Consider the following 26,537-nt stretch of genomic DNA (forward strand, 5'->3'; position numbering starts at 1 on the left):
TTCCCCACCATGTTAGGAATTTCAGCTTCTACTAAATATCTTGATTTGACAATGTGCTGAACTTTGCTGTTAAAGCAAAATATCCAAGGGCTTTAACATGCTGCTCCTTTTGATCTTGTCTGGTCTTCTTTTGCTTTAAGCAGTGACCCAAAAGTATACGAACATAAGGAAGTTATGATATTCAATTATGTGATAAGTACTTGTTTGGGTTTCTCCAGAAGAGCAAAGTACTTGAGATTTTATCTTGTGCTCAGATGAGATGAATTGGAACTGTGATTTCATGCTATGTGTGACAGGTTGTTGTTGATCACACTCTCAGAGCCTGGAGAGATAGCAGCTGATGATGTGATGACTGGATGTTTGCTTTGTCAGTCGGCTGTGTTTCTGTGTGTGAATGAATTTGTCCATAGATAGATATATTTAGCAGTGTTACTGGAGAACAGAGCTGTAGATTATGGAATTAAGAGAAACATGTTTAAAGTCACGTAAACACCATGATCATCTCTGAATAATTTTATTTGTATTTTCAATACAGATTACATAGTCAAACTCTAATACTGTATTCTATATGAACAGTAGAGTTAATGTTATCCCACAGATTTTCTTTAATTTCTGTATTTCCATTATTTCTATTTGAGATCATCTCTAATATTGGGCTCATTGTTTTGGTTTTATGCCTCAAAACACTTTACTAGTCAGGGTCTAGATTAAAAAAAATGTCTACAGACGTTTTGTTGAGAAATTGTTTGAAACAAAGCATTAATCATAAAGCATGCCAACTCAATCCTTGGACTACATTAATCATAAATCTAAGAAACTTATTTGGCCATTGATATGTCTTGTGCACATGCATGTGGGCAATTTTAAAAACCCGACTTGTTGAGTTTTCAGATGTTTCGGCCTTACAAACTCTGCAGTGTTGACATGCAGATAGGTAAGACCAAAGACTTCTGTGCTGTTATCTCAACACCATGTTGTCACCTTTGTTTACAAGACTTAGTTCCTCCAGTACAGTAGATAGTGCTATGGACTATGATTGGTGATAAAATCCACCAAAAAAAAGTGGAAAAAGGAAGTTGCCTGCTGTCGTGATAATGCTTTTGGCAGTCCTTCAGTTGAGTTGAACCTTTTTTACGTGTTTAAGGACGATACATTATCATGCATAACATGAGTAAGAGAAGCAGTCAGTGTGAGGGCTTTTCACCTTGGAACTGCAGTGAACCAATGACAGTCTCCAATTCACGCATTCAAACAGCCAGGCTTTGTATAAAACAGTCCTAAGCAACAGAAGTGAATCTTTGATGGCATCACAGTAAAGAAAAAAGTACCTGAGTAAACATGAACTAGGCCTAAGATTGTAAGTGTGAAAACATGCATGTCTGCAGCTTTGTCAAACAGGTAGGTGAGTAATTAAGAAGCAAATTTGTGAAGGATGTTAATGCTTATAAGACATGTGACCATTGTATATTTACAGTGCAATTAAGTGAACTGTGAAGCATATTGTAAGAGCTAATTTGCTAATAGGCTAATTTGTACGGAATCCAAGAGTAAAAATTGTGACCAAAAAGGCTTTTACATGTAAGATTCACTTCCTTGTTTTTATTCATGTCTGCCAATGTTTAAGTTACTTTATTTGCACTTTTGAAGAGATTATAATGATTTTTCTGACCTGCATTAAGGTCTGAATAAATAAAAGCTTGGTTTGAGAGGAAAGCTTTGTGTAATGTGCTCCAGGTTTTGTGGATTTTGTTACACAGACTCTCTACCCAAACCCATGGGACCGGTTAGCATAAAAGTTTTAAAAATAAGTGCACCTCAAGGCATGGAATGAGGAAAGAGATAGAGAAGCTGTGTTTATAACACATTAGTGCAGATTATATTCATGGTGGATAAAAAATGCATGATAACAGTGGTGCCTTTCTAAATATTTAAGAGAACCCCGCCCCCCCTCAAAAAAATTAATAAATAGATAAAATTCTAAGTCATATTTTCAGTTGTTCTCCTGTTGTAACGAGTTTAGCCAAACTTACTTTGTTACACTCCATGGTATCAGCCGAAAGGCTGTTGCACTGTGCTGTTTTTCTGTATATACACTTAGTTCAAGTGCAAAAATGAATAAAAAGTAAAATAAAAAAACAGGTATAAATTGTATCTTTTATTTACACAGTGGCAGTTTGTGCCAAATGATATAGTATATTATTTTGGCATGTTCTCCTGCCTGGTGTCCTACAGTCTCATATTGGTAGACGGGAGCTCATGAACCATATTGTGAACTTTAAAACACAACTCATTTACTGTATTTGCAACATTTATCTCAAACTGTAGGGTGTACCGCTACAAAATAATTTTATCCTGAAAGCTCGGGTCAGTAACAACATGAACTAACAAATTTGTCCTTCCTCTCTTCTCCATCCTTTCCCTCTCTTGCCTCTCCTCCCCAGGTTGTGAGCTGTATGCCTTCTGTGGAGCGCTGTTTGGTATCTGCAGTATGATGACACTGATGGTAATTGCGGTGGACCGATATGTGGTTATCACCAGGCCTTTGGCTTCCCTTGGAGTGATGTCTCACAAGAAAGCTCTCAGTTTTGTGGCTGCTGCCTGGGTGTACTCCATGGGTTGGAGCCTGCCACCCTTCTTTGGCTGGAGTGAGTATAACTGACTTCAGTGTTCTGAATACTAAGTCTTTATCAGTGTGATTCCTGTAAAGGATTTTCTTTGTTGAGCCGTGCTGTTTTCCCTTGTGTCAACATGTCAGATTCCTGGTGAAAGCTCTAATACATTATAAGATAGATCTAGCTTTTGCCAACAAGGAAATGCATTTAATGTTAAATCAGATATCAGAGAGCAGATGACCCCATACTTCAATGTAGCTGACATTTCAGCAGCCTTATTATCTCTCTATGTGACAGGGTTGTGCAGTTTTGCTCTCATACTCACTTTTTTGTTCCCAAATAGGATTATGTGTTGCCAGCATGTGTTAGGTTAGTTTTTATCTTCTTAGTTATCTGAACTTATAATTCAAACAGTGAGGTGTTTCAATTAAAAACTTTGACATCTGTGCTGCCCAGGAGGGTGTCTGTGCAGGAAAACATATTGAATAATGTGTCAAACATAAGCATGTAACTGCATCAAATGATGTAAAGAGCCCACATAAAGCTAATTTCTGCAAACATTTTTTATAGGTTTTACTACAATATGTTTCCATGCAATAACATTCAGGGAACACATTGTCTCTCTCATATTGTACACTGTGGCAACACCTCATGTCACTCTTTCACTTTAAAGTCTCTAAATTATGAGCTGATTTGTCAGAATGGTAGTGTCCAAGACATCTCCTGTTTGAGGTGTACAAATGAGTCATGAAAGAAACACTATGCAAGTATATTTCATCATCAAATAAAGAAGGAAAAGCCTGGACTACAAACGGCTTTTCAAGAGGTTCAAGAACATTACGTGTTTCTCAAAGCCCAGGATGCGATGCCTCCTTAGTAGTTTGGGTACTTTCAACTCACGGCCTTAGGCTAGGAAAGGCTTCTTCCTTGTTTTTAGAAGACATGTCATATTTGATTGACAGTCCCAAACAAACGGAACAGCTGAAAAAACTGACATGCTGCTAAATAGCTGGTTGGTATGAGCTGGCTATCTCACAGCCCTTCATACCAGAAACATATTTACTTTGCTTTTTATTGCTGGGGTAGTGACCGGAAGAATGAGGTCGCAGATACAAGCAGCTGAAATAGGTTTCCTTTGAAGGCTGGCTGGGCTTAGCCTTAGTGACAGGGTGAGGAGCTCGGCCTTCCGGAGGGAACTTGTAGTAGAGCTGCTGCTCCTCCGCATTGAAAGGAGACAGTTGAGGTGGTTCAAGCATCTGGTTAGGATGCCTCATGGTTGCCTCCTTTTGGAGGTTTTCTGGGCACGTCCAACTGGAGGTCCCGGGGCCGACCCAGAGTACACTGGAGGGATTATATATCCCTTCTGGTTCAGGAACACCAGGAGAGTGTCGCTGGGGAGAGGGATGTCTGGGTTTCTCTCCTGAAACTGTTGCCTTTGCGCCCAACCTCGAATAAGCGGAAGACAATGTATGTTTATTACTGTCTTTTAATGGAACATTTTACAATGCTAAAAAAAATTTAAGAGACAACAAATGTGATGAAAACAAACAAAAAATTTGAATACAACTTTTGTCAGCCTTGATCCACCTAACGTCTGGACATTCTTCAATGTGCACAAAGGCCTTCAGGTGCTTTGAGAACTACAAGGATACACAAAAGAGTTCCTGAAATTTCACAGAACGATGAACTAAATCCTTCAAAGGAACCTTGATATCAGAACAAAACTTCTGAGAGATTTTATCATGCGGCATCCTTGAAACATAGCTGGATCCTTCCTTCATTTTGAGGAGAACCTAGTGTCTTCTGTGGAAAAGAATAACTTCTTTTGGTGTAAACTTTAATAACATATGACCCCTTTAAAGACTCACGAAGGCTTTAAAACTGTCACTCGTGATCATTAAAAAGAGAGCAACTGTCAACAGATCTCTAAAATAGATCTCATTGGACTTCATTTAGTCACATTTAAAACAATAAGATAAGGATACTGCAACTGACTTACTAATGCATCACATAAAAGTTATCCAACCAAGCTCATATTTGTATTCATTCTTGCTTTACTATGCATTGATATCAATGAATTATTGTTTAAAGAAAAGATGATGCAACTCCATGGTAAAAATGTCCCTGTCCCAACTTTCTTGAAATGTATCACTGGTATCTGGTGCAATAGTAGGTGTAGAGTTGAATAGAGTGATTATAACATACCACATAATTCCATTTGTACATCGCAAAAGAATTGAGGTTTTCTTCCACTTTCATTCCCTTTAAACAGACAGATCACAAGTTTGAAGGTCTTCTATATTGTCGCAGTTTTTCACACAAAGTTATGCGTTCACATATCTTTTGGATTGTTGTACTGGTGTTTGGTGTTTAATTCTCGTCACACAGTGTCTGGTCTATTGGAGTGGCTGTTTTTTTACTGCTGTCTTTTGAGCCCCCACAGCACAACAACTTCAGACAACATGCAATACTAACTTAAAGCTTTCTTCTGTGTCTTCAAAGCCTACTTCTGTATGATGCTTAGAGATAATTATGTGCATATGTGAGCTGTTAGAAGTGTCACAATGTTTACAGTATCTTATTGTATATTATTTGTGGATATGGATTGAAATGAGGAATGCTGTCCTCTATGGAATCAGCCTGTGGTGTGCATACAAAATGTCTCCTCTGAAGGATTTTGCACTTTGGTCCCTTTGGTCCTGTTGTAGAATAGACTGAGCTTGACAGGTAGTGTTGCATATATGAGACTCAGTATGTGTAGCAAAGTTTCAGCTATTTAAAACAGTGGCAATGTCATTTATTCAGTTTATAAGGAGAGGGAAATCTATCGACATTTGCATTTGTTGTCTCAAAATGTAATACAGACAGTCATAGTACCCAAAGGTAGGTTTCAGTTTAAATTCAGTGCCATGGGCTGGACAACATTTAAACAATTCTTCAAACATCTGAGATCATGTCAGCATATTAATGAAAGGAATTACCGTCAGTCTTGTCCAGCTGTACTTTAATCAATGTTACCAGCTTATCTCATGACCATTTTTGCAGTTTTTCAGTGCTGGACCACAGCATCAATCAGTATCATCAGGGTCAGCGGCTGGACTGATATTCTGAGAAGGCAGGAGGGCAGGGTCCAGGTATAACCATATGAAAGAGGAGATAGGATGTTACATAATGTGTTGTGATCTTTTTTAACACTTATGTAATTTAGTAGAAATATGAGTAGGTTAAGGAGATGCTGTGGTCTGTTCCCTCAATTCTCTTAGAGTTGTAAGATACAGCCATTGGCCATGGTGTATGATACTTAGAAATATAACAAATTCAGATTTAATCATTTTTACCTATGAACGAGTTTGCATTGTTACCACATGAAGCATCTTCACATAAAATAGTGTCACTGCTGCAAAAATTCCTGCAACAGCAATCATCAGAAGAATTATGTTATAAATATTTCACATTGCCTGACAGCTACGATGTATCTCCAAGCTCAACTGAGAGATGATTGATCAACAACCCCCATTTTATAAAAGCTGTGTAACAACAGCATAATGAAAACAGGATGCAGGTATTTGAAGATCTCATAAACCAATGTTCCCTTTACAATAGAACACAGAAACATATCAAATGTTGGAAGTCGGGCATTTTGCCATTTTTATGAAAAAAAATCAGCTCATCTTGAATTTGATAGCAGCAAGATGCCTCATAAAAGCTGGGATATGGCCATGTTTGCCACTTTGTAGCATCCTATCTTTATTCAACAACAGTCTGTTAACATCTGAGAAGTGAGGACACCACTTGACACCAAAGACTGAAGAAATACAACAATATTTGGACTGTATGTGTGTTAGACGAGAGGATCAATGCTGCTTTTGTAGCCAAGCAGTGCCAACGTGAAAAAAAAAGTCCACTCATTAGCGTGTTATTGATTGATGTGACACTTGTTGTGCAAGAGGAACTATTGTCATTTTACTGCATTTGTCTGACGCAGTAACTCTATGCTTGAAAAAGAAGCATACATTTTCTTCTCTTGTCTGATTTAATAAAAACAGTGTGAATGCTAGTAGTTCAAGGTTTTTCAGAGAGTGAGGAAGAGGACTGATGTATAATACATAAACTCAAAAAAATAGAAACTTACTGAAGGGTGCTTGTTTTCCAACAGGCGCCTACGTCCCAGAGGGTCTGATGACGTCTTGTTCTTGGGACTACATGACGTTCACACCTTCAGTCCGCTCCTACACCATGCTGCTCTTTACCTTTGTCTTTTTTATTCCTCTCTTTATCATCATCTTCTGCTACTGCCGCATCTTCAGAGCCATCCGACACACAACGCGGTTAGTACATGCACACACATTGATTTTGCTGTCATTTGCTTATAGTCTACCCCACTCTTATATTACACTCCTACACTCACTGATGCACACAAGTGTCAGAACTGTGTGCTTTGCTGATACAGTGTCTTGTTGATCAATGATGTGTGTGAGGTCTTTCATTGAATTCCACTAATGCTGTAGCCAACCTGAACAGTAATACTGTCTGTTCGATGAAAGGGGATCTGTCTGTTAAGTTTAACGCACATTAGTTAATCTTCTAAAATGCATGAACAAGAAAAACAGTGTCAGGTCTTGTAGAAAATGACCCTGCTAATATTAAAGCAGAATTACAAGTGATATTATAAAACAAAGTGTCTGTTTGTGGCAGAGCAATAACAAAGATAAACTGTGAGGGGACCAGAGACTCTGCAAAGAGGTTCCACAAAATGAAGAGTGAGTGGAAGATGGCTAAAATCGCACTCATCGTCATCCTGCTCTTCATCATCTCCTGGGCTCCTTACTCCTGTGCAGCCCTCACTGCCTTTGCAGGGTAAGTGTATTACTGTGTGGACTGCTGAAGAAACATTACTTACCATTTAATGCTGTCTAAAAGTATCCATGAGGGACTGACATTTGGTGAAGCAGCACCATTTTTTGTGGGTTACAAAGCAGTTCTGGGAGAAATTTAAGATGGAAGATGTTGGTAAAGTTGCCTCAGACAAAGGTCATTCATCCATCATTCCATTTTATGTTGGCCGTCATTTTAGAGGTGATCTTAGCAAGTCTAGGAAAATTCGTGTTTGTCTAAATGCCTCTGATGGATTGCCTGGAATATTTGTTGCAACTTCAAAGTCCTGCCAGTTTTTCTTTAAACTGAAACCTCAATTTGGTTACCTAAAACAGAAAAAGACATGTTTTTATATTAATCTTGGTACTATCCTACTATTTGAATATATCCTTTATTAAGTTTTGGTGACTTGAGACTCTTGCAAGTTGGTGAATCCTAAGAATGGTCTTTATTTCTGCATATTTTTCTACTTAAAACATTAATAAAGTTAATGTTTTGTTTTTGATTAAATCAAAGTCTTGACCCTAATCCAGGATGCACCCTGCCTTTTTGCTGACTGGCATCTAGGATGGGCTCTTGGACCTCCCTCGGCCCTGAATTGGATTAAGCAGGTTTAGAAAATTTTAAATGGATGGATGGTACATGTCTGTGTAATTCTCCTGATCGTGGCAAACCCAGACATACTTCTTAGACTAACTTTGTAAAAATCATTCTTTGTTATTTGGTTTTGCAGTTATGCCTTACTGCTTTTTCTGCTGTCCATTTATTTGCCTTTTGTTTTATTAGCTTTTTTTCCCCAATAACGCATGATACTTTCCACAAAGACAGAGTTTAGCTGCTCCGAGCAAGCAGGCAACTGCTACTCCTGAGACAAATATTGAATGACTAACCTCGATGAATTCAGTGGCCACGTACAATATTTTTATCTCAGTGGTTTAATCATGTTTTCTTTCCCTACTTTTAGATCTTGTGTAAAAATATAATGACACAATAGGTCATGTTTATGCAGATACTGAATATTCTACTGAAAGGGTTAAAAAGCAGCACCATTATGTGCACTGGAATTTTGTTTATGCTCCTCAAAGCACTGGATTGCATGACAAGTTATAAATAAAAGGTGTTGCTTCCAGTGAGAAATCAACAAGAATTCTCACTCAACATCACTGGTTTGCTGTTTGGGGAGTTTTACTTCAGGCTTGTTGTTTCTCTTTCTCCTCTTTGCAGTTTTGGTTCAACATCAATGCTCTCATCATGTGTCTTACTGCACAAAGCAGCTGTTTCATTGGCCAAGATTAAAATATTTACAGTACACCAGCTGGAATAGACAGTAAACTAGTTTGAAAGTATAGATAAATCCTTAGTTTTTTTTTCAAGACAAATGCTCTCTTCATGTGCTTGCATAATAATGTTACCTGAGATGTTATCAGGGACAAAATCTACCAAAGCCATCTGGGTAATGAGATACCATAAAATAGATAAGATTTATTTTTGGGGAAGTTTTTATGATATTGTATTTTTACATCCTCAACCAGTCTGTTGGGGTCAGGATATCAGACCATCTGAACAGAGAATAAATGAGCTCTTATTTATGGAGACAACAGATTTCTGAATAGGGAGTCCAAATTTTATGTATCCCTAAACAAGAACATGAATCTAGTATAGGACATAAGTGTGATGATATGTCCTACACCTGGTCCTCTATACCAGTCCTTTACTGGAGGAACAGACCATCTAATAACCTCGTCACTCTAATGTGTCTCATTTCCTTCTCTCATTTTTCTTCTTGACACCAACTGTGTCATCATCTGTCTCTCTCTCAGGTACGCTGACATGCTGACTCCTTACATGAACTCTGTTCCCGCAGTGATCGCCAAAGCGTCTGCTATCCACAACCCCATCATATATGCCATAACACATCCTAAATACAGGTAGGATATACATCCAAGGATTGAATTACAGAAAGAGTGGCTTTTTTCCTTCTTTCTCAGAGTGCCCTATTTTGATGCCAAAGCAGGCATTATCTGATCAAGGGGACTTCTGGTTTCTCTATATTTTGCTTCTAAGTAGCTAAACTTTCTTGTAATCCTTTAAAGTGATTATGAGAAATACTTCTCTTGGCTTTCATAATTGCCTTTCAACATCAGCTGTTTTTAAAAAAAATTTGAATCCAGTCCTTGTACATTACCATTTTTAGAGTTTTTTGGGTAAAGGAGACACCAACCCCCGACATCAATCGACCACATCACAAAGTGTCCATGAGCAAAACACTGAACCCCACATTGCCTTCAGTGCGTTCATCGGCATGTGAATGTGTGTGATAGAAAAAAACCCTGCATAGCCTGTAACACTGTATGGATTAAGTGCTGTATGAGTTTCTGTGCGAATGGATAAATGTAACTTGTAGTGTGAAAACGCTTTGAGTGGTCAGTTAGACGAAAAAAGCACCATTGGACAATGATCTGGGTCCAAAGGTACTGGAAGCATTTGTTGACCTAAAAGAGTACTTGAAATCATACTAAATACATTAAGTATAATAGCACTGGAAACCTGAACTTAAGAATAAAGTTATTCAAACGCTCAACCTTTGTATCCCTTAGAAAAGATTACTTACTGACCTGTGGAGAAATTGTGCAAAGCTGAGATATGTCTTACCTATTTAAACTCTAAAGAAAAACAGAAAATTTGGAAAATCAGAAAATGATGTGCATTCAGTTGTATCTGCAGTTAGACAGTGAAACTTTAGATGATCCTTAGTCAGTCTTACAAGAATGGTCAGTGGTTATAGATCAGACGTGAAACATTCAAATCAATTATCTGTTTATAGAGGTAGTGATTAGGTGATGAAAGAGCCAGTGAGTTTGAGAGATTACCACCGCATTGCCTATGGGTGGCTTCCCTCAATTTGGTGTCTAAGTCTTTTCATTTGAAACAATGTAATAAAGTCTTAATTTTTTTTACTGCAAAAACCTTTATGGGATAAAAATTGTGGAAAAAAAGAAAATGGGTGGGAGGGGTGTGGGGCTCTTGTAAACTCAGATTTATCTCTTATCACATTAAACAGTGTGGTTTTATGAAAACTAAATTTTGCAGCCACAAGGAACAGCTGGACAGCATTCATACTTTGGCATATATTACACTAGAGGAGATAAGACAGGAGAAAGATAAGCTACTTTATTTTGTATTTATAGAATCTAGCCAAAGGGTGGCAGCTCAGAAACGTCCAGGCCATTTCTATATGTAAGGATGTGGTTATTTAGTTAATAATCAGTTAGTGTTTGCTTGTATGTGATGGCATACTGCAGTCAAACGATCAGCCTCTCAGCAATGCCGGATTGGGTGATGTAAACATTCATTTATTCTATGCACTTGGAGTTAGTGACAGTCCCATTATGGGCACGGGGTAGGTTTTGATATATAGTTTAATACCTGCCTTCAGGCATTATCAGCACCACTACATCACTGTTTAAGGGTATGGATAAAATCAGATTGTATTATGCTTTAATCATACCGCTCAGAAATAAAACATAAATTAATCTTATGAAAGCAAAGAAAAAGCGTCTTTATAATAGGCTCAACTGAAAAGATGATATACTTGAACAACACAAACAAAATCTGCCTTTTCAGTCATTTAACTAACAAAAATACTTTTTAAACACAGTTTCTATTAGAAGCAAGTAAGCATTGTCAACAGAAGCCCCTGGATTGAATTTTCTTACACCCACTTGAGGCTGTTTTTATCTTTTTTTAATAAGAATTTATGTGCATTAGGGCAGATGAAGGTGCCTTTTGTGAATAATTTCTGTTGTAGAGAACTTGTTACTCATATGATCCTATCCAGATGGAACTAGATCTGATATCTTCATATGATGACACTGATCAATGGCCCTTCATTTGCCCCCCCCCCCCCCCCCCCCCCAATCTAATTGCCACCCCCTAGTCTAATTTTATGGATTTAAAGGTGTGATAAATGAGTGTGTGAATAAGTGACCTATGTCTGTAGGCGTTGTTTCAAAGAGGATTAGCTGTGGAGTATATTATAGATATATATAAGTACATTATTTCCTTTCAGTGTATTTAATTTAATCAATATATGTGTATATATCAGATAAGCCACTGGAAAATTACTCAAATATTTTACCTACTTTTATTTTTACTTACTGCACTGTCAACAACAATGTTCGTGGAATACATGGAAATGTCAAGGATTTAGTGATGTCTACTGGTCAAGTTGCAGATTGCAGCTAGCTGGATAACCTGACTTTAGCCTTCCAAGGATGTAGGCAAAACCACACTGACTGTCCAAAAAAAAAGTCACACTACAAGACTCATTGTGGCATATTTTTGATAAACTTATGTAATTACTCAAGATTTGTTTCCATTAATTTATGACCAAAATCTCATATTTATGATGGGACAGTCAGACTGCTGGATAAATTATTCTCCGGCACCTCCTAAAGATTCTCAGTTGGATTAAGGTCTGGACTTATTGACTTAGGTGGCCAGTCAATATGTAAAATGATGTGTTATGCTCCCTGAACAAATCGTTTACAATTTGAACCCAATGAATCCTGCACTGTCATCTTGAAATTACTTGTACCATCAGGGAAGAAAAAGAAATTCATTGATGGAAAAACTTGGTCATTCAGTATATTTAGGCAGTTAGCTGCAACCCCTACAGGCTTGTACAGTACGTTCTGTAATGATGGGTGCAGCACATCCGCTACTCTTCTCACACTGATGCACTATCACTGTGGAAAATGGTAAATTTGGACTTGTGGGACAACATGACCTATTTCCATTGCTTTAGTGTCAAATCCTTATGCTCCCTTGCAAATGTGACCAAAAATTAGCCTCACTGATATCTTAAAATTACATAGCTGTTTAGTAACCGATCGCCCTACATTGTGGAAACACTCTCACTTTCACTGTTAAAGATTTAAAGTAAGTTCTGTTGTTCATTTCTTTTATCTATATACTTTAAACTATCTCTGATCACAATAATTTAAATTTTTCTTTAACTACATTTTGGTTGAAAATTACCTTTGAGGTGTTAATATTGTGTCAGACAGTTCTTAACCCAATTTTAGTAGTGCCATCAATCTCTTTAGCTGTTCCATTTGCTGATGCAGACCAATCATTTTACCCTTCTTAAACAGAGTGACATCTTTGCCTGGATCACAGGGTGTCACCTCTGAGGGAGTGAGAAGATACTCATTGACTCAGTTAAAGAAGTTATTGCAGATGAAATTTAATAATCACTGCAGTACTTTTTCAGTTGAAGGATCTTACCTATTTGCTTCGTTAAATCGAGTTTGCTGCTATTTTCTGGACAGATAGTGCACCTGTAGAAATAAGACTATGCAACATGTCAGACTCCATGAAAGACACTCTATGCTATCTTTTAATATAAATATCTCATTCTATGGGAATGAAAACAATTGTTAATTGCTATTTTTACAATCTATTTCACAAACAAAATATCTATTTCGGGATATTACATTTCATATATCTGATGATCCTTCTGAATGTTAAAGGCTGAGGTGACTCTTCTCTATTTTTTCCTCTCGGCTAAACAGGAATAGCCGGCTTTAATGTGTTTTCTGTACTAGCCTAACTTAATGTGACATCCAGAGATATTTGGTAACCCCAAACCTCACTGTCATGCTGCAAAACTGATTTTATTAACCATTTAAGTATCTTTTCCTCTCTAAGGTCAGCGATCAGCAGGTACGTGCCCTACCTCGGCGTGTTGCTGTGCGTCCCTGGCAGAGATCGTTACAGCAGCAGCAGCATCCAGTCCACGCGTCGATCAACCCTGACCAGCCAGTCAGAGTATAAAGGCCCCAGCAAGCCCCGCAACTCCTCCCTGTCTGAGAGTGAATCAGTGAGTGTACTTCATATCTAATATGGTATGTCTTTGTCTTACATCTCCTTCGGCAAAAGCTTTGAGTTATGAGTTGTTGATTTTAGTCACGTGTTGTCCCAGGCCCGCTTCTCAGACACGGAGGAGGACTGCTCGTCTCGAACACCTGTCAGTCGACACTTGTCTATTGATGTCAAACAGGTGCGCCATACCAGCCAGAGGTCAAAGGTGAGTGGTCACAACACAGGAGAGTTTGAGAGAGCTGCTGCCCACAACCCATCTGACCCGGCCATTTGTCACCTTTCACAACTCACTGTGAGTACAAGGGCTTGTGTCAATGTATCATTAGAGAGATGAATGCTTATATGTACAAAGTGTAAGTTAAACACAATATTTTTGCAGTCTGAAAATCTAGTATTTCTAACTTAATTACTTTGAGGGCCAGATAGTTATTAGATACAAAATATTTCTGAGCCAGAGCTCAGTTTTCAGGGTTTCAGTGATTTTATACTATTTTTGAGAAGATGTTTTTCTTCTGTCTTCGATTATTTGAGAAGTGAGGTCATGTTGTTTTGGAGCCCTGTTACAGTCAATAGAAATCATTTATTTGGTTCTCTGTTTTAAGGACATATAACTCTATGAGCTCATGTTAGCAGAAGACCTGTTTAAAGTCCTCACTGTTATGTTTTGTAGTTTTAGTATTTCAGGACGGTTACCATTCTGAACTCTCCATTTGTACATGTGTTTACATTTATCATAATTAAGTTTGCTAAATTAGTGTTCCAATGATGATAAGTAACTTTAATCATGTCATAGTGTGACGTTTATAGGTAAGATTTGCAATAAGTATATATATATGTATATATTATTCATTCATATATACATATATGTATCCAAACACTTCAGAATTTGAGTTGATCAGAAAAATTGACAATACCATGCTGGTTTCAATTATTTGAAAGAGAAAAAAGTTCACGTTTTCAGTATTTTTGCATTTAACCCGCAATTACATCTCTAATGTGAGAGACATAGTTTAATGGACGTCATGTTTACCACGAATTTAGACCCACGCAAACTTATGCAAACTTAAGCTTGTTCAAAAAGTCAAGAGCTGAATCAGCTTGTATTCATGCATCAACTGAATGATTTTTTAAGGACCATAGAGTCACCCAGATCACAGAAAACATCCAGAAGTGCAATGTAAAAGGCAACTAGATGTCCTATTCAAAGATTTTTCTGTTTAACTAAGATTGTGACTGTATGCAGATGATGCATGTTATTGATAGATGTGAACACAGCCTAAAATTCATACCCATTTTGCACAAGTTCTGGACATCTTTTTAGTTTTTAAAATTTGTTACAAAACTGTTTGTGACGTCTTTATGTGCAACACAATGAAGGCTTTATGGAGAGACTGCCTTCAAATATGCACTGCTTTCCTATTTTCAGACTAGACAGTGTCTGCCCTTCTCTCTACGACAATCATCCTTTAAATGTGTCAGCACTGGACAACTATAAACACTAACTGATTTCTGAAGTGGTTGGACAGCAAAAAAAAAAAAAACACAAAAAGGGGGAAAAAAAGCCCCTTGCAATGCCATTCAGACATCCCTTCAAAAGCACCATAAGAGCCTTGATTCAAGAGTCTTTGCAATAACCCACATGTGATCTTTAACACAAAATGTCTGGGACTCCCTTATTATTTAGTCAGAAGTGCATGAGCCTTTCCCCTTCCTCTTTCTTATTAGCAGAGCAGTTTGTAGTCACAGCTTCTTATTGCTGGCAGCAGGTCACACAAGCTCTTGCTTTTTAATGCTAATTTCCGCAGCACTTTGATAAAAAGCCAAAGAATAAACCTCTTTGTGTTATCTAGGTAAACAAGCTGGTCATGCAAAATCAAGTTTCTTACATATCGTACCTATATATTAAGCTCTATTAACCCAGAAGTTTAGAATCAGGCCCTATATATTTTATATAAATAAGAATTGAAAGAAACTGCAGATTAAAATTTGGGCTCAGATGGTTCCTTCATGTCAAAGCACTGTATAATCTCTGAGAAGCTTTTGTAAAAGACGAATACATACAATCATATGAAAGGAAAGTGCATCCTCTTTCAGTTCTAAAGTTTTACATATCAGGACATAATGAACAATTCTGTGATCTTTAGTAATCCTTAAAATAGGGTAAATACACCCACAGATGAACAAAACACATTGTCAACATTTGTGACACAAAAACTACAGTCAAGTATATAAGCTGTATAAACTCGGAACACCCCATGATTCAGTGGCTGGTAGAACCAATGTAGCAATAATTTTAAGTCATTGTTTTCTGTATGATGGTACCAGTCTGTTAAATCAGTGTGGATGGATTTTGGAAAACTAATCTCTACATTTCTTCAATTCATTGAGGTTTGGAGTAATTTTTTTATGCGCAGCTCTCTTAATATATACTTTGATATACACAGAGGAGTTCATGGTCAACTCAATGGCTGTTCAGGTCCTGTAGCTGCAAAATAAAGCCCAAATCATCAGTCCTTCACCACCGTACTGTGTGTACTGTAGTTTTACTGTGGGCAAACACCTCCACTTTGGTCACATCAGTCCAAAGGACATTGTTCAGGAAGTCTTGTGGTTTGTTCAGATGTAACTTTACAAACATAAGCTTTGCTGCTGTGTTCATTTCAGAAAGAAGAGGCTTTCTCCAGAAAACCCTTCCAAACAAGTTAAATCTAATTGTACTGTTGTGAACTTTAACATTTAGCATGCTGATGCCTGTTAGTCTGAGGTGGTTCATGATGACTGTTACAGTTTCTCTGAGCATTGGACAGTCTGACTTTGGGGTGAACTTGCTAGGGCAATCACTCCTGTGCAGATTGACAACAGTCTTGAATGCTTTCTGCTTGTGAATAATCTCTCTCACTGCAGTTTAAAAGTGGCCTTATAACCTTTCCCAGATTGATGGGCAGAAATATTTGCTACTCTAACATCATTGCTGATGCCTTTCCTCCTTGGCCTTGTGTTAACACACACCTAAATGCTCCACACTAGCAAACTATCAAAACGTCTGTTTTTATAGAGGAGCTCACACTTGCTGATGACTAGTTAATCAACAGTATTTGATTAGCAGCACCTGGCTGCTACTAACACACTTGATTCCTAAGGAAACAGCAAGGATGTGCTTAGTTTTTCCCACACAGCGTTTGCATCGTTGCATAGGTTTTATGAGGTAAATAATGCCACAGTGTTAATATCTCATACATTGAGATTCATATTAGGTTGTATTTACTAATCTGAATACCTTGTCTGTAAACCAGATGGCCTGATATATAAAACCTTAGGATTTATCCAGATACTGAGGCTTGGTTAACCATAGTATTGAGTTTTCAGGCCTACAGAAAATGTGAGGTCATTCCATGTCAGACATCCAGTTGATCGAGCATATCCGCCTCTCTGTAATCATCTTAGTTCACAGAAAAAAACGTGCAAGTAAATCACATATATGTGCAAGCAAACTCACACAGACAGGCACACTGCCATGCAGGTCAGATTCATCGTGGATCCCATTACACAGGGTTTGAACACTAATCCAGTAATCTGGGACTTTCAAAATTAATCCACAGTTTGCATGATGCGATTCCATGTTCCAGCGCACTGGACTTGTTGATAGACGAAGGCTGCTGAGTCTTAAAGCGCCGTTAACCTCCATCTGCCCCATCACTGCACAGCAGACAATGATTATACATTTTTGCCATACAAGATTCAAGATCGAACTAGTCATTAAACAACACAAAGTTTAGTTTTTTGGGTTTTTTTGCTTTTGTGCTGGTTATCAAAAGTTATAAATGAATAAATAATGATGTAATTAGAATAAAGCTGTTTTTGGAGTCTGGAGGATAAATTCAGTAGTCTAACAGTCCAGGGGAAAAGACTGCTTGGAACCACTGTAACCCTGCAGCAAACCAAAATCAGCAATTAACACTGGGCTACTCTAAAACTCATGGACAATCCTATCTGAGGCTTATTTTTAGCCCATTTATTACCAGCTTTGGCCCCACATACAAATGTTGGCTGATGAACAGCAGATGCTGACACCCTCAGAATGAGAATGAGTTATTTGGGCTCTGTGCAGACACCCCACCTCTCTAATATCACTGATGCTCAGTAGATTAGTCCTGACATTACTTTGGGTGGTTTTAATCACCTGCTGCAGAGCTTTCCTGGCTTGGACAGCACACATGCCATTGCCACTTTGTGACATTTCCAGTTTCCAGATGCTCTCTGATTCTCCTCTGTAGAAGTTTACAGGACTCACCAGTTTTGCCCTCTTAGAAAAAACTGAAGTACATCAGTTCTTTGCCAAGTTTTACGAAGGAGGCATGTTGCCTAGAGCTCGAAAGTGCCATATCTACGTACTGGAATGATTCTGCATGGCGTGCTGAATTATTGTTCTGAAGCTTAGAATTTTACAAACAAGCCACAGTCTTTCACTGAACAATTTTTAGTTACATAGTTTAAATCCTTAAACTAAAATACATTTACCTTATACTCGAACCAGGAAATTGTGTTGCTTAAACCTAAACCAAGTCATTTTGATCGCTACACCATACCAAGCAGCACTCAACCATTCCAACATCTTCATGAAGACCGTTTTGTTTGTCCTGAAACAAAAAAAAAAATCTGCTTGACTCTCACGGTTACTGCTATTGGCTTGTAATCAACCAAGGCCAAAGGACATCTCAAGCATCTCAGAGACATCGGGGGTGGCCTTAGGATGAGAACTCTTGAAGTTCCTTTGATGATGAAATAGTTTGACATTGTTGCTCATTGTTCTTACTTAATTCAGACAAGGCCATGCTTTTCATTGGGGTAACTAAGAATATATAGTGGGCAGTCACTTAGCAAGTTTAGCATAAAGGCTGTAAGGTTATTAATTAACACATTTGATTTTAGTTGTTTGCAATGTCTTGCGCATGGCTAAACAAACTGTCTGCTTACCTTAACCCATATTTATTCTGTCTTCTCCTGTAAACATCAGCAAGAGACCAAATGAACGTATTCAATCCTGGTGCTATTATTGTGAATTTTAAGCTAGTTACACCCTTCTTGTGACAGCAGCCTTTGTGGCTCCTTGTTCATGATTGACACGATATCTTTTGAACCAAGTACATTTTTTCTTCCAAAAAACACCAAAGATGTGTCAATCAAACAAACAGATATTGTGAGTGGTTTAAGATCTCTCTGTTAGTAGTGTTACGTCTCACATGTTAACTGTCAAGTGTGCACCACAGTATTACTGTAAACTTGGAACATGCATTCAGGCATGCTTGGCTCGTTAAGATGATTCTTACACTGTTAGACATGTGTTGGTTGAGGAGACTTATTACGCTGCAAATGCTGGAAACTTTACAGAAGTAAGCTGAGGACTATTGGAGGAAGCATTATGATTTAGATTTGCTTTTCTATGGCCATGTTCAAATAAAGTGTCTCTGTATTCAGTATAACAGACCTTGAGGTCCAGCTTGTACAAATTATCTTTTGAGAGGAACTGACTCTAAAAGGCTGTGTTTATGTGCGCACTGTTCAGACTCTGACAGAGCCTGAAGACATCTGCATGTCGGACATCAGTCAGCAGCCAACCAGCCATCTACCCGCTACTGTAAGAATCCACAGATCTTCCACCTCTGATTCAGTACAGTAGATGTGACATCTGTTTTTTGTTTTGTTCTTGTTGCTTTTGTTTGTTTTTTGATAAAATCAAATCAAGTATAGAAAAATGAAACCATCAACAAATTCATCTTTCAAAAAGATATTTTCTGTGTTGAAAAAGCCTGATTTAGCTCTTATGTGTGTGTCACACAACTCCACTGTTTCTTCATCGCATTATTGGCCATGTAGTTTATCTCTCACAGATAATAGTCATACACAATATGAAAATATTTAATAGTCACTATTTTTTGGCAATATTGTTTTTATCTTTGTCAGTGTGTTTCTCAGGCATTTTTCAGGCTTTAATTGCATATATAACCACCTAATTATCTGATTTTATGGTATAATTTGTTATATTACCTTTCTTATTATCACACAAGATCAGCGCACATAACAAAAATGGGTTACAATTCTTTTTATGCAAGAAAAATGTAGTTTTTTTGTGAGAACCACTTAATTTCACAAGTTAAATTTGTGAGTCCCCAAACGTGAGAGAAAAGCGTTGTCATCTCATGTTTGTAGAAAGCAGCATCTCAACATTTCTCAACCAGCAGACCAATCGTTGCCACCTCACCACATAATCACACTTTCAGAGGAACTTTAGGGTTTCTAAAGACTGTGTTTTAGACAAGTAGTAGTAGTAGTAGACAGCCAGCTGAGAAAAGCATCAAAATTTAACCAAAAATAATTTAGCTGGAATGGCACATTACTGTACTTTGATTTTTTTTTCATGATTTTGTTCATCTTTAGAGTGTCTAATATACTCTTTAATTGAATCATGGATGCGGCCTTGCCATTGCTAATAAGGCTTTCAAAGAAAGCAAGTATTAAGAGATTGTTGTGTTGGATTGATTTATTTTTATTAAATCAGTCCATGTAAGATGATCCATCTGTAAATCTGTATTTCCCGCCTGATTATTCCCGTGCAAGCCTGTTAGCTGCTTTTTTTCTACTCTGTTTGCGATCCCAAAACTGAAATCCCTATAGAACAGATTTCCATCTTTCTACCTCAGTATCAAGTGGCTCAATTTCATATTTGGTGACATTGTGCCTTTTCTTTGCTGCTGCTTTTATTATCATGTCTGTTTAGTTGTGGTGAAGTGTTTTTATATCCAAATGAAAAATCAGGGGAGTGTCTGCATCTATTTGTGGCTAAAATGGGGGTTGAAATCAGGTTTGCAGACGTGCGTATATTTTTAACAATGGTTGAGATATATAAAAGAGAACCATGTGTACACATACAGTGGATATGCACATTTCTGCCTTTGTGCATACACACAGTTTTAGTGCTGAATCCACTTCCAGTTTTGTGGATCTGGCCCCTGGTGTCATGATGAAACAAAGGCAGAATACAAAGGGAGTCTTTATGTCTTTATGAAAAAGGTCCAGTTGCGTAAACAGCCGTCAACCTCAAAATGATGCTTATTTGATGACTCACACTCACATAGGACAGGATTTCCATTGGTGTAAAATTTTGTGAAACAGAAAATTTCAACATGGGAATCATGTAGACGTGTCAAAGGTTTCTAAAAATGTAAACTTACAAAGTTAATGTTGGCATTTGGGCTGAGTGATAAGAAAAGGGTTTAAAATATTAGAAATCTGGGAGAGAGGATCTTATACAAACAAATGAATGAACACTGTATGTGTTTTTGATGAGGATGTAGATGTGGGCGTATCCCATTCTTTACTGTACAGTGTGAGTTAGCAACAACATTTTGGCACGGTCACATGACAACACAAAATATCACGTTTTTGCTGAATTTCAGTGGATGATATTTCATACTTCATACATATTAAGAACATCTAAAATGGAGTAACGTCAATCACACAGAAATCATTATCAGTAACTGAAAACTGGTTTGTAATTCTGATTTTTGCCTATTTAGATATTTTACCCCTAGTGGAGTTCTACAGAAAAGAAACAAAGCTACATCAGTGTTGGCCATGCAGACGATAATGAGTTAAATTAAACTGGATTACAATTGAGTTAGGTTGGACGGACTGCATGTAGTCAGACTTGTATGGAACTTGTTTAATTTCTCTCAAAGGAGTCTTGAAATTACTCTTGTTATGATTTGGTGCTAGGTAGATTAACTGAATTTAATTGAATAATAGACTTTTTTCCCATATATTTTACTTGACGAAGAAGCAAAGGTATAATTTACCAGGTACATGCAGAAAGAGTGACTTACACCAAGGCCAGTAGTCTACTCTTGACATGTAAACTTGACATGTTTTGTCCAGCTTTGATGAGATAAACTATTTACTGTAAACAAAATCTGTTGGGATTAATTCCTTCTCTTGTTTTGAGATTTTCAAACTATTTTTTTTTTTTTTTACAAGAATCTAAACTTGCAATAGCTTTAACCTTTAAATGTTTTCCATCTTCCTTGCCCAGGTGTTTCCATGCCTTTGAGTAGTAGACTTTTTTAATAGGGTCATGTCACCCATTCAACGCTCATTTCTACGAACTTTAAATGAGCTCACTAAAAGCAGCTTTGAACACTTTTAAAAACGAGCGTAATGTGAAATGGTTGGCATGTCTCTATAATCATTGTTTTCCATTCCTGCCTTTTCTAGCTGATCCAATCAACTTTTTTTCTATCCAGTCCAGTTTCATTAACTTTAGGCTTCTCTGACGTTGATATTAATCAAATCATTTCAAAAATCAAAGGCTTGGAAGCTCCCACTTTTCATCACCCGCTCAAACATTCACACCCTAATCCTTAGTGATTGTGATAAATGTTTTAGCTGTCATCTCTGAAAAAGAATGGAGTGGTTGGATTTAAGAATTGGCTGACTTTGAAAAGTTTCACTTGGAAAGATAAAATACTCACTCTCACAAAGAAATTTTTTAAGTGAGTATTTCAAGTGTATTATTAATCATATTAAATATCTGTTGGTTTTCTCATTATCCAATATCTATTAAATGTAATAAGCTGTCATTATCATCAAATTTGAAACTTTTTTTCCTAAATTTAACTAAACTCACTGAGCTATCGCTGCAAATCAAGGTGGTTGAACTCGTCTTTCTCTCTACCTTCACAGCTGGATAGCATGATGAGGGAGTCATCACCAAGACCTGCGTTTAGGACCACGTCATCCATTATCGTCACTTCTATATCCAGCCCGTCTATCCTGCATAGTCCACCTGCATTTCATGGCAACCTCAAACTGGCCAAAACTTGCAGCCCGGTTAGTAAGGAGCTACTTGACATAGTAAGGCTGGAGACAACAGCACTACCATGAACAGGAGAACTGGAGAGAAGAGCAACATTGTGAACCTGTGCTTATGTGTGCTTCGTTGGGAATATTCTGTTCTAGCATGTTGTTTTCAAGTTGTGGAAGATTTTTTTTTTTTTTTTTTTCCTTTTTTTGCATGCAGTGTTTATGCACGTGGGCTTGAATGTCCAATAAATTTTACTGTATGTGAGTGTGTGTGTGTGTTTGATCACTCATGTATTTTAACCTTTTCTGACATATCATAATGGCTGGAGATGTTTTACCTCAGAGCTGAAAGCAGCAAATTAGCCTTAAAAACACTGTGTCAAGGGTTGCATTTCATTGAGACACACTATTTGAAAAAGTGCTTTGCCCTGAATGGCACTGCATGATTAGTTTACTTTTTTTAAGTGAACTATTGCTGTATATAAGCTGAATGGTAGCTGTTAAAAAGTTATTGCTTTTTTTTTCTTTTCATTTCCTGACCACTGTCTCTGGTCACAGTTACAGCATTAAATCCTCAGATGACATATAGCTATTTGCTGCTTTATCAGGATTTCATATATTGGAGCTTTTAATTTAAATTAATGAGTATCTTTCATATCAACCTTGACTCAAATGATTCCTGATTACTTAGAACATCTGTAAGCCACACTTTATTTTGCAACTACATATCTACATTCTTTCCCTTTTTTTGTTTTGGTACATAAAACGTAAAGAAAAACCTTGCTGAGTTTTGCTTCCATTGATCTTGATGCAATGTTTAGCACTCATTGCACATTGCACCTACACAATGTTTCTTTGAACAATGTGATGTGCGTAAATCTGCTGAAAGCTCAGATTGGGTAAAATGGCAATGCAAAAATGAAAAAAGAAAAAGAGATTTAAAAAAAGAATTCACTGAATAAGATCCATAAATTGATGCTCTTAAATGAAAAGACACATTTCAATGGGTTTACTTGTCATTACAGTTGTGAGGAAACAATACTTAAAGCAGCTTTAACATGAGACGTTCAGAACTGGGCAATCAGGCACATGTACACATGTGACAGGACAGATTGGTTGTTTGTTGTTCCTTTGTCTTTTATCTTTGATATTTTTGCATTTCTGACTACTTTAAACACAATAAATCTCATCGGGACACAAATGTGTCGCACCGCTTAGCATCATGGTATGAATATGAGTGTCTGCACTGAAAAACTGGACTTGGTACTGTATTTTGCATTCCTTTTGGGGCCATACTTTATGCTATTATCTACATATACAAGTAGCTGTTCTCTTAATGACTTTATTGTTTTTATAATCAGTTTAATGTCCCATCTCCAGAGCGCTTTTTCTTCACTTCTGTACATTGCAGTTCCCCCTTTGAGATTCCTAAGATTGCTGCGTCTTTGACTATGATTGTATTGTAAGTGTTTTTGGCACCTTGTTATAAAATCAGACACTTTGTTGTAATTTATGTGAAATGATTAACAAAATGAAGATAAAAGTCTTAGTTAAAAAGGCAACAAAATGTTGAGCAGTCCCATTGTTGCTCTTTTTAAAAACGTTTTCTTCTATGAATGTAAAAAACAAGTGTATAAAGTACACGATAGGTAGATTATTGTTATGACCACAGATTAAATGTGAATATTCTGAATATATTAAATTCAAATTCTGCTTTATTGAGGTGATGGTTTCATGTTGATTTTTGTTTTCTTTGTACAGAATGTTTTGTGTTTTTATTTATTTTTCTAAATAAAAATATTCCTAACTCCTCCAATACTGTTTTTTTTTTTTTGTCTCACAACAGTTCCTAACATTTAACCAAGCAAAGAATAAAGAATATTTCCCTCTTGTCTCACTTTACATGTCTCAAAACATTTGTCTACAGTACGACGTTTGTGGTTTCTGCTGCTCTTAAAGCATCTGTGCATCAGTGTCTAGCTGGTCAACATTTTAGGCTGTCATTAAGTTAGCTTTGTGACTGTACAACATGCATCCAGCAGAGCAGACAAGAGCTGACAGGGTAGACATGGCTGCATGCGGTTTGACCTGAAGCTATCCAGTAGAACGATGGCACCCTGCAGGGGTAAGAGTTGGTAGTAATTTTGCAAAATGCATGAGAATGCATTGAAAATTCATTGCAGGGAGGTGGAGCGGTGCATTGTAAATGTCCCTTTAGTAAGTTAAATGATTTAAACGACATCATTCTTGTGACAATAAACATTGCAGTGATTGCATATTGAATTGAATTACTGTGTCCGACAAATCAACACAGGTCCACAGAAGCATTTGAAACTGTCACAAAATAATTTAAGGAATTCTGTTTTTGGACATGACACACCTTTTTTTTCATGTTCTTGGATTTTAAACATTACAGTTTAATGGCAAGGAAAATATTTGTGATTTTGCTCAAGAAGAGCTATGTTATTCTTCCTTCCAGTTCAGCACTTCTTCCACAAGGTTGTTTTTTGTTTTCTTGTCAGGCATCAGTGTTTTTTATTTGAAAGTGTCATGACAGAAGGAAAAGTGGGCATAAAGGGCTTGACATGCAGCAAAGGGCTACAGGTAGAGCCTCAACCCAGAGCAGCTGTGACAAGGACTTTCAGACTCCATACACTCTTACACTTAATCTCATTTTTAACCTCTCTTTGTTTGGCTGAGTGTACAAAAACATTCTGGCTTGCCCTAAAATAGAATCTCTCATAGCTTTCATGATCTTCTTCAAGCTTACAGAGCAGCACAAAAAGAATAAATGCAATCTTAACTTTGTCATGTACTATTAGGTATAGTTTAACCCGTAACAGTGGTCAACAAATCATCTTTACCTGCCAGCAGCTGACAGCGACCTGCTCTGTCTCTGACTGTGTAACTCTGCTTCAGATGCACAGCACTTGTTGGAATCAGAGAGTGATTCTCAAAGAGAGGAAGCACAGTTTATTGCTCTGCCACAGCTCCTTGCTTGGCTGAATCCTCATCCCCTCCTTTTTCCCATAGTTGTCATCGAGCATCTTTGGGTCAGACAAAAAGCTTTATAGAGACTGAATTTATGCTATCACATGTCACGTCTGCCATCTCAACAACATGAGCAAATTACATCAAGTAGCTCCATGTCTAGCTTGTTTTTAACCTCCTCTTAGCATCCTGTCTCCTCTCATTATCAGAGACCTGGTGTATGCAAATGAACTACCCAGCACCAACTAGCCAACAGTCGAGACTGGTCCGTCTAATATTTTGTGTCAAATATACGGAGTTTGACCTCTGCTCTCTGGCTAATTTAGCTCATTATATGTCTTGTAACACACACACACACACACACACACACAAATATTTAATGGATTTGTTAACAAGGCTAAAAAACATTATTTTAATTGGAAGGGGATTTTAAATTAAATATTGCTGGGTAGAAATTAGAATTTTACCTCTGTCCTTAAGGACATGAGAAGTATTGGATAAACTGATAAAAGTACTTAACTAAAGTACAAGTCTTACACTGAATTTGTCTTTAAGTTAATACACATAGGCAAGTCCTGACACTAAACCTGAAAATGACTGTAAATTAGGTCTGCAGTCTTTATTTCTAATGTTTGCTCTGTCTATAAGACTATTTATCACTGTCCATCTTCCAGTGCATACAGAGTGCACTTTCAGGGCAACTGGTTCTTCAGAGGCTACTCTTTCAAGTATGTATAGTCTCACAGTCTATAGTTTCATAGTGAGAAAGGACTGTTTATGTTTCTTAGAGACTCTAATTCTGATTGTTTCAACATCCCTATGTGCAAATGTGCATGGGCTTCATTACGCTAGGGATAAGCCCTAACTATACAGCAAAAAGATGGGAATAAATATACAGTTCAAGCACATTATAAGAATAATAAGCTTGTACAAAACAAACATAATCAAATGACACACTGAACAGATGCAGCCTTTTAAAATGCAAGTACATTTAATCGGATTTAGAACACATCCCACAGCCAAAAATAATATAACTTTCATAACAATATGAAATAATTTCATATTCATTGCAGTTTAACTTACACATAGAGACCTGAAAAGGCTTCTTTATTCTGTTCCCTTTATTTTCTATAACATTAACCACAAGTGTAACAGCCCTAAAACACTGTAGTTCGTGATGAAGTCACAAAATGTAATCTGTACTTTTTGTGTCCAAAGCTACAGATTTTGTATTTTTTTCTTTCTTAACAGTGACATTGAGCACAATGTCAGAACTTTGTAGTTATATTGGTAAAAAGTACAAAACAAAGGGGAACC

General features: G+C 37.2%; 1 protein-coding gene across 1 annotated transcript in view; it reads left to right on the forward strand.

The window, feature by feature from the left end:
• LOC140278252 (melanopsin-A-like) overlaps positions 1–22,354 on the forward strand; it is a 34,347-nt gene extending 11,993 nt beyond the window's left edge. The window contains exons 4-11 of the mRNA XM_072373217.1: positions 2,442–2,645; positions 6,769–6,940; positions 7,308–7,469; positions 9,308–9,415; positions 13,200–13,371; positions 13,474–13,665; positions 18,937–19,008; positions 22,110–22,354. Coding sequence (XP_072229318.1) covers positions 2,442–2,645; positions 6,769–6,940; positions 7,308–7,469; positions 9,308–9,415; positions 13,200–13,371; positions 13,474–13,665; positions 18,937–19,008; positions 22,110–22,310 — 1,283 coding nt within the window. The 3' untranslated portion in view covers positions 22,311–22,354. The remainder of the gene's footprint in view (positions 1–2,441; positions 2,646–6,768; positions 6,941–7,307; positions 7,470–9,307; positions 9,416–13,199; positions 13,372–13,473; positions 13,666–18,936; positions 19,009–22,109) is intronic.
• The last annotated feature ends 4,183 nt before the right edge of the window (positions 22,355–26,537 follow it).

This window comes from Leuresthes tenuis, unplaced genomic scaffold (assembly GCF_036924035.1).
Source record: "Leuresthes tenuis unplaced genomic scaffold, fLeuTen1.0.hap1 SCAF_20, whole genome shotgun sequence".
Classification (NCBI taxonomy): domain Eukaryota; kingdom Metazoa; phylum Chordata; class Actinopteri; order Atheriniformes; family Atherinopsidae; genus Leuresthes; species Leuresthes tenuis.